Genomic DNA, 15,115 nt, shown 5'->3' on the forward strand with positions numbered 1-15,115 from the left:
CCCTCCTGGGACTTTGGGTGAGCAAAGATGCAATGGAGAATTGAATATAATGATGAGGACAGTAGGTTGCTTGCCTGAAAGAGAAGTAAAAAGAGCAAAGGAGTAAAAAGAGCGAAGTAGAAGGAGCCATGCTACGGGGATGTGGATGAGAAGAGAGGCAGTGCAGACGGAGCGGCTCAAGGAGTCCCAGCAGCACTAAGAGCACAGAATTTGTTTCAAGGATTTAAAGAAACTGCCTAAAGCTCAGTTTTATGATAGTCTATGTATGTGTTTATATAAAATGAGCTATGTTATATAAGCTAGCTATTGGCCCATTGTGATTTTTGTTGTATTGACTTTGGACTACATGTAAGAGCTGCATGTCTATTTTATTTCAATGGACAGGCTTCCTTGTGTGATTTCTGTTGTATTGACTTTGGACTACATGTAAGAGCTTCATGTCTATTTTATTTCAATGGACAGGCTTCCTTGTGTGTTATAGCATGCATGTCACAAATTCCATATGTACGCTTGCATGTATATCATATATGTACCTGCGGGGTGTGCACGTATGTGCACGTGTGCATGCATCTACACACCACAAGGGAACCTCCCCACATGCAGAGACCTCTACTCACTGCTGGCTGCAGCTGCTGCGGCTGCTGCCTAGTCGCTCAGTCATGTCCGACTCTCTGTGACCCCATGGACTGTGGCCCACCAGGCTCCTTTGTCCATGGGGATTCTCCAGGCAAGAATACTGGAGTGGGCTGCCATTACCTTCTCCAGGGGGTCTTCCTGACCCTCTATCTGCTGCTGGACCCAGCCTAAGTGAAAACTTCCAGTCACATTCACTGATAACCATTCCATTGTAAGCACTTTGAAAGCTATTAGAAATACAAGATTAGGTTACATCTGACTTGGAAAACTATCGGAAAATATTTGCGAAAAAAAAAGTTTTAAGATCACTAACGTCTCAAAAATAAAAAGGAGTAAAACTAAGTCTCCTCTTAACTAAAGGTTTATAATCATAGCAAATTAGTGCTCTAATGATTTAAAATGTCCATACATGATTCCTCAAACTTGGGCATTACACTGTCAACAAAGAATGTTTTTTCAGTCTGTAGCCTCGGTCATATTTCTTTTGCCATATACACATGTGTACACACACACGCATACACCATATCCTGCATGAATGACAACCCTCCACCCTCAGAAGGTGGCATCTCCCAGATGATGCACTGTGTAAGATCTCAATATGGTATTCCTCCTCCCTTCACTGTGAAATGACTGCTTAAGTCAAAAGCAACGACTTGTAGAAATCCACAATAACATAATGGCTTCTAAGATATCCAGTAAGCCAACAACAGTGTGGCTGACAGAAGCAGGAAAAAGCACATCCAAATCTCCAATAATCCAGAGAAAGTATCTGTTCCACTAGGAATAAATCTCTGCCCTCTTCATAAGGAAGCTACCCTGAGACTTCTCAAATGACACATTTACAGGGTGATCGGATGGAATGCAATTGTGTTGGTTCCTCCTTATCTCCAGCTTCTTCTCTGAAAGTCTTCGTTTCACGTGCATCTGTTTACTATGTTATTTCATCTAGTCCCACAGATTCGTTACCAGCTATATTTTAGCAACCTACATATCTTCCCTGAACATCACACTAACATCCAAATGCCATCCACTTGAATGTGTTATAGATCTGAACTTAAGATATTCAAAACTGCTGATCCTCATCCCCTCCCCCACCACCCCCACATACACCTTCCAGACAGGCTCCCCCTGCAATCTTCCCCATCTCAGTTAACAGCAGCTCTCTACTTCAAGTTGCTCAGACTAAAATACTGTAGTTTTCTGTGATACCTCTAAATCTGTCCACGGTCCACACCTTTATCCCATCTCCCTCCAAGTTTATTGCAAACACCATTGACCTGGTGTTCATGCTCCACTCTTCTCTCGTAACTGTACTCTTCCCTCAGCTACAAGAAAGGATGTGAAAGTCACTCAGTCGTGTCTGACTCTTTGCGACCCCATGGACTATAGTCCATGGAATTCTCCAGGCCAGGACACTGGAGTGGTAGCTGTTCCCTTCTCTAGGGGATCTTCCCAATGGAGGGATTGAACCCAGGTCTCCCACATTCCAGGCAGATTCTTTACCAGCTGAGCCACCAGGGAAGCCCAGGAATACTGGAGTGGGCAGCCTATCTCTTCTCCAGTGGATCTTCCTGACCCAGGAATTGAACTGGGGTCTCCTGAATTGCAGGTGGATTCTTTACCAGCTGAGCCCCAGGGAAGCCCAGCTACAAGAGTGATCCTTTTAAAACTGGATGAGATCATCTACCTCCTGGAATCAAAAGCTTCATGGCTCTTATCTACTCAAAAGGCAAAATCCTTATCATGGCTCACATGAGTTGGCAGCCCCCACCCCCATTTCTTATTTAAGCCCAACTCCCCAACTCTCTCTCATCTTATCTCCTAAACCCCCTCCTCCCCAGACTGCCTGCTTTTTCCAGGCTCCTTGCTGACTCTAAAACACACCAAGCACTTTTGTACTTGATGCTCTCTTTGCTTGGAACATACTTCTCCCAGTTGTCTGTCTGGCTTGTTCTCCCTTATCTTTTATGTCTCTAATCAAGTGTCACTTCCTCAAGGAGGTCTCCTCAGACCTTCCTATATAAAACAACACCTTCCCTCTGAAACTCCCTATGTCTCTTGCCCTGATTAATTTTTCATGGCACTTATCATATATTGTTTATTCATCTCCTCTGATTAAATATAAACTCCCCAAGTATACTGTTAGTCACTCAGTTGTGTCTGATTCTTTGTGACCCCAGAGGCTGGAGCCCACCGGGCTCCTTTGTCCATGGAATTCTCCAGGCAAGAATACTGGAGTGGGTTGCCATTCCCTCTTCCAGGGGATCTTCCCAAACCAGGGATCAAACCCAGGTCTTTTGCACTGCAGGCAGATTCTTTACTGTCTGAGCCACAGGAATTCTGTTTGTTTCAGTAATTGATATACCTTTGTCTTCCATGAAGACTATCTAGCACATGGTAGACACTCAATAAATACTTTAAAAATGAATTACAGCAAAATCCACTCCAACATTTCTCTCTTCATGATTCTTTTATTTCCAAGCCATTTTTGACTTCTCAACTTCAGTCAGTGTTAGGTGCTATTGAATCAAGGTTTATTTTAACTAATCAAACAATTAGAACCAAATACATCTGTTCAAACTAGCCTCCTGAATACAGAATTTCTGGTAAATATACCTCTGTCAATAAATTCAGTCACATATGAAATTCTGGTACTTTTTTCTTTCTTTCTTGGTCAAGCAACCTCAAAATCCATCTTTATGTGTGTTCCCCAAACTTCTGCTGATATAAATTAGCCAAGTTGTATAAAAGCTTCTCTGGCAATTTGACTTTATAATTCTCAGGAGGGCATGTCTTAACCTTGGTTATAGATCTGGAGATGCTGAGGATTGAGATGGAAGAGCCTAAAGGAGGATTAACATCACTCCTTCAGAATCTGTGTTTTTGTTTTTTTCACCTACATACCCAGGAGTAGGATTGCTGGGTCATATGGCAGCCCACTCCAGTGTTCTTGCCTGGAGAATCCCAGGGACGGGAGCCTGATGGGCTGCCGTCTAGGGGGTCACACAGAGTTGGACACGACTGACGTGACTTAGCAGCAGCAGCATGATAGTTCTATTTTTACTCTTTTCTGTTTTCCACAGTGGCTGCATCAATTTCTATTCCCACCAATAGTATACAAGATTTCCCTTTTCGTCACATCCTTGCCAAAATTTATTTGTGTGTGTGTGTTTTTAATTGTTGTCATTCTGACAGGTATGAGGTGATATCTCATTGTGGTTTTGATTTGTATTTTCCTGATGATTAGCAAAATTGAGCATCTTTTCATGTGCCTGTTGACCATCTGTATTTCCTCTTTGGAAAAGTGTCTATTCAGTTTCTGTCCATTTTTCAATTGGGCTGTTTGTGCGTTTTTTTTTTTTTTTTAATATTGAGTTGTATGAACTGTTTATATATGTTGGATATTAATCCCTATTTGGTCATATCATTTGCAAATATTTTCTCCCATTCAGTAGGTTGTCTATTCATCTTGCTGATGGTTTCCTTTGCTGTGTAAAAGTTAAGTTTAATTAGGTCCCATTTGTTTAGTTTTTGCTTTTATTTTCATTACTTTAGGAGACACATTCAAAAAATATTGCTACAACTTTTGTCAAAGAGTATTCTGCCTATGTTTTCATCTACAAGTTGTAAGGTCTTACATTCAGGTCTTTAATACATTTTGAGTTTAATTTTGTATATGGTATTAGAGAATGTTCTAATTTCATTCTTTTACATGTAGCTGTCAAGATAAATGAACCCCAATGTTCATAGCAACATAATTTACAATTGCCAAGATATGGAAGAAACCTAAGTATCCATCAATAGATGGATGGATAAAGAAATGTGTGGTATATAAATACAATAGAATACTGTTCAGCCATTAAAAATGAAAATTTGCCATTTTCAGAAACATGGACTTGGAAGGCATTATGCTAAGTGAAAAAAGTCAGAGAAAGACAAATACTTCATGATATCACTTATATGTGGGATTTAGAAAATACAACAAGCTGGTGAATACAGCGAAAAGCAGACTCACAGACATAGAGAACACACTAGTCATTACCACTGGAGAAGGAAAAGGGGCAGTGTAGGGCTGGAAGGCTGAAAGGAATGAACTACTGCGTATAAGATAGGCTGAAGGATGCATTGTACAACACAGGGAACATGGCCAGTATTTTGTAATGACTGTAAATGGAAAGTAACATTTAACAATTATATAAAAAATTTTTGAAAGATTATTCCCTCAGGAAAGAATGCAACGCTGCCTTTAGCAAGAAAAACCTTATTAAATGTGGGGGAGGAACTGCTTCAAGGAGCAATGGAGGCTCAGTAACATTTAGGAATTCAGGGGACTCTGAGTTCTCTAAGTATATCCCATTTCCCTCCCTCACTTCTGTTCTTACTTTCCACTCGTTCCAATAGATAAACAAAAGAAACCTGGCAATCATTCAATAAACATTACAATTTGTCAATGTGCAGAATGAAATTCAAGTCTGGATTTAGCCAACTCTGCTTGTTACCTCTGGGGAGAGGGAGGGGATTGGAACTGAAGGTGGTTTGCAAAGGGGTCTTTAAGTGATGATTGTTTAAGAAATTAAAGCATTCATGCATTTTTATGATTAAGATTAGTTTCAAAATTGCAACACAAGTATGTAAAATCCTTTTTTTCTTTAGAAACGCAGCCAGGTAGAACAATCACTGGCCTGGTAAAACCATCCTTCTCTGCATAATAATACACCCATAAGCATGTTCCCAGACCCCTTCTAAAAGTTTGCCATTGTTTTAAGTACCCAACCCTATAGTATATCTGATCCTGTCTTGCCATATCCTCCCCTGAAGTAAATCACTGCTAAACTGTATTCATAATCTCCTAAATTCTCATATTTGATGATACCCACTCCTTCCCCATTTATAACTCTGGCTTCTTTTGACTATAGCTCTGCATCTGTGGTCCTTGGAAGGGAAGTTATGACCAACCTAGATAGCATTTTAAAAAGCAGAGACATTACTTTGCCAACAAAGATCTATCTAGTCAAGGCTATGGTTTTTCCAGTGGTCATGTATGGATGTGAGAGTTGGACTGTGAAGAAGCTGAGCACAGAAGAATTGATGCTTTTGGAACTGTGGTGTTGGAGAAGACTCTTGAGAGTCCCTTGGACTGCAAGGAGATCCAACCAGCCCATCCTAAAGGAGATCAGTCCTGGGTGTTCATTGGAAGGACTGATGCTGAAGCTGAAACTCCAGTACTTTGGCTACCTCATGCGAAGAGTTGACTCATTGAAAAAGACCCTGATGCTGGGAGGGATTGGGGGCAGGAGGAGAAGGGGACAACAGAGGATGAGATGGCTGGATGGCATCACCGACTCGATGGACATGAGTTTGAGTAAACTCTGGGAGTTGGTGATGGACAGGGAGGCCTGGCGTGCTGCGATTCATGGGGTTGCAAAGAGTCAGACACGACTGAGCGACTGAACTGAACTGAACTGCATCTGTAGTAACATATTCATGAACCACTTTGAGTAATAACACTCAAGTCTCAAATTTCCTTTACATCCTAGTCAAACAGATTGATTTCAGAGTAGAACTTACACAACTATTGAATAATGTAATGGATAATAAGGAATATACAGGATGGTATAAAAGCAATGGGAAGAGGCACCAAACCCCCCTTGATGTCATCAGAGAAGGCTGCCCAGAAAAGATAATTATTTAGAAAGATGATAATGATGACAATACATATGTATATGCCAGGTGCTTTATATACACTATCTCGTTTAATCCTCTCAATAACTCTGTCAGATTCTACTGTAACTTCTATTTTATAATTGAAGGAACCAAAAAAATGAGATTAGGTGATTTTGCTTGTGCTCACAGAGCTTGCAAATAATGGAGTTGAAATTCAAACTTAATTCTGGCTTCTGAGTCCCTGCTCTTAATCATGGATAGTAAACTCAGCAGGGGTTAAGGATGGCATTCTACCTAGACCAAGGGAACAACAACACAAAGTAATGAAAATATGAGAGAACATGGTTTATGCTAGAACAAGGCATTCAGTATGGCAGGAGTGTGAATAGTGGCAGAAAGGATAGGCAGAAATCAGTTAATGAAGGAGCTTATTTGCTGAATTTTATTGTATAAAAAAAGAAGGAGTTGTTAAAATGTTTTAAGCAGGAAAATAATGTGATCAGAATTATATATATCTCTCTCTATATATTTCGCTGCACCAGTCAGCATGCTGGATCTTAGTTCCCCAATCAGAGGTTAAACCTGTGCCCCCTACATTGGGAACATGCATCTTAACCACTGGACCACCAGGGATTGTGCTTTTGAATCATCCCTCTGGTAGTGATATGGAGGACAGGTTGGAATAGATTGAAACTGAGCGCATAGATCACACTTAGGAAGGGCTTGCATTATCCTCAGAGGGTGTTGAGGGCTAAACCAGAGCAGCAACATCATTTAGAATGATGGAAAAAAGAGGAGATGGGGTTAAATGCCACAAAAATAAGACCAGAACTTCCATATTTCAAATGTGTCAACAGTATTCAAGAGGAAAATCAGATAATGGTGTTCCTGTATTTGCCCCTGTCTTCCTGTTAATGAAATAGTTCTCATTAAAGTCATCAGTGGGTCAAAGGTATTGTCTAATTAGGTAAGCATTATGCAACTTTTCAGCTAAGAGTAAATATATAGAAATTATTTTATAAACAGTAGTACTTAATGTTTCCAAATTGAAGAAATAAATAGATGTGATGATTAAATCTTTTATTTTACAATGTTTTTAAAAGACATAAAACATAAACCAATTTTTATGTTTTAGATAAACATAAAAACATTTCCTTTTATACATAAAAGAAAATAAGAATTCTAAACAAAGGCTTATCATGACGCTACTACCCATCACTTTTTACCTTTAAACCTTCTACCCTTTCCTTGGGTAGACATTCAAAAATAAGGAGCAGCAAATTTATTACTCAGATTTCTTTTGTCTTGTATATTTAAGCTCTTTATTTATTGGATAAATGTGTCATCATTTCATTTGGAGCATTACTACTTATCAGAAAAATTTGATTTTCTTTTCTCAGTGATTAGTGAACCAATTCCATTTGGAATTTCTAAAGACCTAATCTTAGTCAATATTTTCAAAGTATGATAAAGCTCAAAAATAATTTATTACTTCAGATAACAAATATTAGTCATTAAAATGGAACCAAGACAAGACTCTAAAATATTTGTTAGTAGTCAATCCACATTTGTGAACATTAACTCATGATATTAGTGAATAGTTTTGCTAGGGCAAAAAACTCTCTCAAATAGAATCTATTCCCATCAATATGCTAAAGATTATAAAAATCTAAAATATATTTTATAAGTGACATGAACAGACTTCTAAAAGGAATTTCTATGTTATAGAATTTGTTATGAGAATGGTGCCATAAATATATAATAGAAAATAAAATTTTGATTCTTTGAATAAGGTGGAAAGATAGACAGGCTTTTGAGTATTTACATAGATTAATGAATTATTTGCCAAATTCTCCTGAAATGATACCTGTATCCTATTAAAATCAGTGGATAGTTGCTATGTGAGCTATTTTTTTAGAACTGTATTTTTTAAGGAATCTATTTTTCATTTCAGAAATTTGCCTAAATTTATACACATTAGTAGTTACATATAGTAAGTAAAAATGCCTTTATCTGAAATATTATATTGTATAATATCAAAATCTTCTTAGCCTTTTTGTAAAAATCAGAAAAGAAAGAGAAGTAAAGAATAAATTAGTTACAACATTTACACTTAGTATCCAATTGAGAGATATGAAGTCTTTGAAATCTTCAATGATATTGTATATTTTGGTAATCACTTAATTCTATTTTCATTTCCCTTGTTTTGGCATTTTAATAATTATTAATAATAACATAATTTTTCATTATGTTTACCTTAACTTTGTACATTATATATTTTTAAAAGATTGTCTTGCTTTTTGATTCAAATTATCTATAAAAAGGCAATACTTGAAAAATTAACTACTTATCTAATGATACTATTCAATTATTTTCAAATAATGGGTAAAGCTGCATTTTTGTGAATTTATTTTTGAAAACTTGGCTGCCTTAGTAGAAAAAGACACTAGAAATTAAAGATTGACTGTATGTCTATGACTCACATACAGTATTGTGTATTCTTCCAAATGTTATTCTAGAACATTTTTAAAACATGCTATAGAATACTGCTGTTCTCTCTGAAATGATTCCTTTTTATAATAGAGAAGTTTAACAAATTATTTTTATAATCCTTTAAATATGATTCTTGCATTTTAGAATTAACGAATTATAAGCATTCTAGCTACTTGTGTTAAAAAAAACAAACAAACCTGTGTTTGAATCTTCTGATAGCAAAGTAAGCAATACACCAGTTAGGGTTGAAATACATATTTGAACTACTCTTCTATATATTTCATATTCAAGTTATTTATAAATATGAAGATTTACCTATTTGTCATATAAATTTAGCTTTGTATAAAGTGAATCACTTAGTAATATTGATGCTTTGGATCTAAGATTGGCTTTCAGAATGTCATAGCCTCTGGATAAGTGCTTCACTCCTCACCCACACCTACTTCTCAGAAAGAAACTTTACCAGTAGCTTCGCACAACAGTGAGCAGTCTTAAATTAAAAACTATTATGCATTAGAGCAAAGGAAGATATTTTTTATACTAAAGCTGTTTTTACCATCAAACATCTAAAGAGTTATAAACTATAAAAGAATTACCTTTAAATCATGGTCTTTAAATTAATTTTCTAAATGCTTGTTGGAGTGACATGATACTACCACATTTTAAAATATTTTCAATGATAAAATTTTACATTCACAATTACATGAGCAGGTTCAATTATATATATATATATTTCCCCTTTCTTGGAAACTAAAATGCTGTACTGAGTAAATTTATCTCATAATGAGGAAGAGGGTATTTAGAGACAAATAAATACCCAGTAACTATAGCCTGAAAAGATGTGTTTAAATCTGTCAAAATGGAGGTCACTTGCGTAAAATCTAGCCTGCTGAAAAAAACAATTATTTTTTAATTAGAGTGAGTAATATAAGTAATAGAAAACTTTTTAAATAAGAGGAATTAAAAGAACTATAAGTCTAATGTGTGATTCTTAATATTCCCAATTGCTTGCAAGTGTTTATTTGGATAACAGCAGAATAGTGACAAAGGACTTCTTTAAAAGGCATAGTTTTCAGTTTTATTTCAAATGCTATGTAGCATAAGAACCCACTGCTCAGAGATAAATTTTAAGCCATGTAAAAGGAGTATGAAACATATTCCAAAGTGCTGAAGGAATTAATTGCCCTATTAGGTAATGAACACCCAGAAGAATTAGCATTAATGATTTATGGCTTAAAGTGCTTGGGTCTGATCATCATTTTGACTTCTTTGAAGGAGGACTTATAACCACCAGGTTGCGCCTCACTTATGCCAGGCCAGGTACCCCAGAAAATCCCATTTCGGACACCTCTGTATTTTTGGTGATAATATTTGCCATTTAAGTTTGCAGAAAGACAGGCGTCAAACCACCAGCCTGAACTGTAGTAGAGCCCACAGTTCCCAGAGGGGTATCGATCATTGTCTCTATCCGGGGTGGTGAAAAACTTCAGGTCGTGGTTGTAATGTTTACTGAAACGTAAGGCATCTCCAGCTGTGCCATTATAGTTACCAACGTGTAGACGGTATTTGAGAAACTCGTTGGCCACATAAAAGTGATCATACAAGGCATAGAGTTTGACACCATTAAAGTCTTCAAGATCTATTCTGAGAATCATGTCCTTACTCTTAGTCAGAAGATGGATTTTATCGTTCCCCAGCCAAAATTCTCTCCTGAGGTTTCCGAAGCCTACTTTGTAGTCATGCCATGTTCTGGTAAAGTTGGTGCTTCCATCAACACGAGCTTGCAGGACTGTCCAGCCTCCCGCCATGGTCTCCATGTCACAGAAAACTTCGAAGCTGCTATTTCTGGGATCCGGTGTAACTCTATAGAGCTCACTGCTTCTTTTGCCTATTGTGTAGTATTCAGAGCAATCTTTATATATAAGATGTTGTTGAACTGAAGGAATAAAAAAAGAAAGGCATTGGATTTTGTTAATAAAAACTAAGCATCTAAAGAATTCTTGATATGCACAAAGGCAGTTTGATAATTTGATCAGTGGTGACAATGAAACCTTGCTTGGCTAAATTACTTGAACCTGTTTAGCAAATGCTTATTAAAGCCTCAGAACAAGGCCTTGGTGTTATAAAGTAGGCAAAGTTCTCTAACACAGTCTTGGTTTAATAATATTGACAATATCAACAACTAATAACAATAAGAAATAAAAGTGATAGTTTTAGTAATGTAATGATATTTAGTGAGGGCTCTGCCTGTGTCTTAGAGATTCTGCCAAAGACTTGGTGACATTTTTACAGTTGATCTGCACGTGAACTGTATGATGTAGTATTACTACTCTGCTGGTGAAAAAGAATATTTAGGCTCAAAAAGGATCAGTGGCTTGCTCAACTTCATAGAATCTTTAAATGGCAGAGCCAGGACAGAGCAGAGCTTGTCCTTGTAACCACTTCATTCCTTAGTCCTGAAACTCAGATGATTCCAACTCTCCCAGAATTGCATTCAAAGGACGCACAGGCTTCTATTTCCTTTCACCTAAAGAGGCTGATATACTTCACTTTCAGGCCATTTTAGAAGATTATTCCAAATGATTTATTAAAATTCTAAAATACAGCATTGACCAACATTTCCATTTATCTTACTTGCTTGACAATTAAAGAAGCTCAAGTTAAAAAAAAAAAACAAACTTCACTAATACATGAATATCCTTATTCGGAATTTATTATCCAGGAAAATATTTAGCATTTCACATGTTTGGTTTTTAGAAGGAAACCATAGGTGATTACATTCAGGATAAGTATAATAATCAAATAATGTGGCTCTGTAGGAACCACTAGAGATATTTACTCCAAAATAATTTTTATAAAAATCCTTGCCAGATCAGACAAGTTTAATACAAGCCACTATGAGCCACAAATAACCTCTTCATGTCTATTTAGAACTCAGAATATTCAGATAGTTCCCTAAAACTTTAGTAGAAAAATAGCAGAATCCTGTTCTTGTCATTACACATTGCCATGCAGTACCAATTTAATGCGCACCCAGGTATGCCACCTGCGACATGAACCTCTGCCTTGCAATGTGCAGGGTCCATTTAGATACAGGCTGCTGGGGGTATTAGCAACAGTGGTCCTTGAAACTCCCGAACACCTTCACTGGTTGATTCCCTGGGAGTGGAGCACGCATGAGGTGTTTCTTCGAAAGGAACGCGATCTCTGCCGCAGGCACCACACCCCTTCAACATCACACTCTCAGAGACAGCTTTCAGAAGACCATCAGCAAGGGTCCCAGGAACTCATGTGGAAAACCAGGGTTTGGGGGAACCAGTGCCACAGCCAGCAGTTCTTCGACAGAGTGGGTAGTTAGGTTTGTGGTCTTTAACATGTATTTATTACAGTTAATTCAAATAATCTGGATAGGGAGGATGGATTCTACTGCTATATGCTTGAATTCTAATAAAAGAAAGGAAGAAATAAGAATGTATTCCTTTCCTTAGTAGCATGCCAAAACTCTGCATAAAATAGTTTTTGTGCCACTAGGTCTCAAAGTAAAAAGTTTTGCACACACATGAAGCCATATAACTATTTTTATCCGATCTAGAAAATCTCCCATTCCCACTAGATGTTTGGGATTATTAACTGCAGATTACTTGCTAAAATCTTTCAAAGGTCTCTTGTTGCTGTATAAGGAGCAATCACCCAACCACAAAAAAACTGATTTGCAAAGAACAGGGTACAACCACAAACACTGCCTTAACTCTATTGTTTTCAGATACTTTAGTGAACACATAAGTTAAAGTCACCAAAAACATTAAGATATTCTCTCCACTTCTGTTTGTGTGTAGCTTTGGTGTCAGCAAATAAGATCTTTAAAAGTGCTTTAAAATGGATACAGAACTCATTATGATTTTTTTTTTGTAATTAGGTCCTATCTCTTTTCTGTGGTCACATTTAGAAAGATAATAGTTTCCCTTGTACTACCTTGATGAATAAAAGGCTTAACTTTTAATTTGTCCTTTATTTAACATAATTTATCAGGTTAATGTTTATAGATCCTATTGAGTTATATAACATTCATCAACAAATGATAAGAAAACATTATTATACATACCTGGGAGTGATTGTATTTGTTCTTGACTGGGACACTTAGACGAACATTTGCCATCCAAACTATTGACAACAAATGTGAGGTTTGCCACTTTGCTATCAACATAATGTTCTATGTTGTTCATATTTACAAGATTCAGCTTCTCCAGGCGACCCTGAAGCACATCGATCTCCTCCTTGGCATTCTTAAGGTCAGAGGACAGTTTGTTAACCTCGCTCTCTAATTCTCTCACTCTGTTGTCCCCAGTTTCTCCTGGGGCTCCTGTGCCTGGTAACAGCAATCCATTTCTTCCCGGGTCTCGATTGTCATCAGCCTGCAGTTTGCAGTCTTGGCAAGTCTTCTTCAGGCTATTTACAATTTCCTTGAGATTCTGAACTTCTTTGAACACCTCCTCGATCCTGCTGAACTGCTTGGGGAGCTGAATAGTCAGCGGGGGCAGGTTCACCTGGTAGGGACATTCGCCTTCCTCCTCACATCTCCCTCTGTTTTCTAGTCTCACCCGGCAGGCATCCTGGGCTGCTTCATCTTTAATTTCCTCTGTTGCATTGTTTGCCACAACCAAAAAACCATATGTAGCAAGGACAGTTGAGCTCAGCCAGCACCAGTTCGCCAGTTTCATCTTTGCGGTGGCGCTCACTCACCCCAGCAGGGAAGGGTGCCGGGCTGGAGCTGTTTTAAAGAGCGGCAGCTGCCAGCTGCCGGCCTGAGTCAGGCTTTCTGTGTTCTCAGGAAAGGGCGGGAGCTCTTTGCATCACAAGTCTCAGAAACGCGGAGGAAGAGACTGTCCTCATCAAACTCAGTTTGCCAAAACTGTTATTTATTCTCAATCAAAATCATCCTCTTTGGAATTCGTGCAGCCAGTCAGATGCACATATTCAACAAGTTTCACTTTCATTGTTTATTTAATGAAGCACAAGAAAATAATTGTACTTGGAGTAAATCATTTCATGATACTTAACTCCCCAGTGGGGGAAATAGTTTTTAAAGATAAAATTGAATGTGCTAGCTATCCAGATTGTGTGAAGGACAGAAATGTTACCAAAATGGATATGGTTCTTTTTATTCTTTTTGGAATAAGCCATCGAGAATCCTGTAGTTTCTTCACATTGGGCTTTCAGGTGAAATCTCAAGCACTTAAACACAATTTTAAATATAATAAAGCTCAACTTTATGACTCTTGCAGTGGACTTTTGTTTAATCTATTCGAAAAGGGGAAGAAAACCAGTAAAGAAAAAAAGTTCTGCTTTCTGTTTCTTTGACCGTCGCACAGTGTAGGAGAAATGTCTAGATGATGAAAACACTTTATAAGGTACAACATTGTCTTTCACCAAAACCAGCAGCCTCCTCCTTTGCCCTTCGGCAGTGTTGTGACTGTGCTGTCCTTCCACAACCACCCAGGTGAACCTGTGCACTAGTCCCACCTGTGTTCTGCTCCGTCCTTTGTCTCGAGCATCTTTGCCTCCCCTTCCTCCTGGCAGCCCTGCCTGTCCCCCCTCTGTGTGAACTAGTCCCACCTGTGTTCTGCTCCATCCTTTGTCTCGAGCATCTTTGCCTTCCCTTCCTCCTGCAGCCCTGCCTGTCCCCACTCTGTGTGCACTAGTCCCACCTGTGTTCTGCTCCGTCCCTTGTCTCGAGCATCTTTGCCTCCCCTTCCTCCTGGCAGCCCTGCCTGTCCCCGCTCTGTGCTTTCTGCCTCCACAGAGGGCCCTCCGCTTGGTTCCCATGCCACTTGCTATGTCACTACTTTGCCCCGAACATGTCTGCATTCCTGACTTTGTACTCTTCAAACTTTTTTCCCACAGTTTTCAAACTTTTCTCCTGAGAGGTTGAGGGCAGGAAGAGGGAACAGCTTGTATTGGAGAAACCACTTCCTTTTAATTTGTTTTACATATTGGCACCTCATACAAGATTTCTTATTGGTGGTAGTGGTGGTTTAGTTGCTAAATTGTTCCTGACTCTTTTGCAACCCCACGGACCGCCAGGCTCCTCCGTCTATGAGACTTCCCAAGCAAGAATACTGGAGTGGGCTGCTATTCCCATGGACAGAGGGGCCTGGCAGGCTACAGTCCTTGGGGTCACAGAGAGCCAGGTATGACTTAGCGACTAAAACAAGATTTATTTAAAAGGATTTTATGGCTTTAAAAACCATTTCAAAATTATGGCTAAAAACCTAAATTCTTACTATCATCATTTGCAGTACTCTATAATCTGTCTCTTATTTAT

At 38.3% G+C, this 15,115-nt stretch overlaps 2 protein-coding genes across 4 annotated transcripts in view; one reads left to right on the top strand and one right to left on the bottom strand.

The window, feature by feature from the left end:
- CCDC146 (coiled-coil domain containing 146) overlaps positions 1 to 15,115 on the top strand; it is a 140,359-nt gene that overhangs the window by 44,287 nt on the left and 80,957 nt on the right. The gene's annotated exons all lie outside the window — the stretch shown is intronic.
- Positions 7,366 to 13,654, bottom strand: FGL2 (fibrinogen like 2). The gene is made up of 2 exons (XM_020880316.2): positions 12,896 to 13,654; positions 7,366 to 10,729 (listed from the first exon to the last, which is right to left on the bottom strand). Exons 1-2 carry the CDS (start codon positions 13,509 to 13,511, stop codon positions 10,020 to 10,022), a joined length of 1,326 nt encoding a protein of 441 aa, XP_020735975.2. The 5' UTR covers positions 13,512 to 13,654; the 3' UTR covers positions 7,366 to 10,019.

The sequence above is a fragment of the Odocoileus virginianus genome, chromosome 1 (assembly GCF_023699985.2).
Source record: "Odocoileus virginianus isolate 20LAN1187 ecotype Illinois chromosome 1, Ovbor_1.2, whole genome shotgun sequence".
In the NCBI taxonomy this organism is placed as follows: Eukaryota; Metazoa; Chordata; class Mammalia; order Artiodactyla; family Cervidae; genus Odocoileus; species Odocoileus virginianus.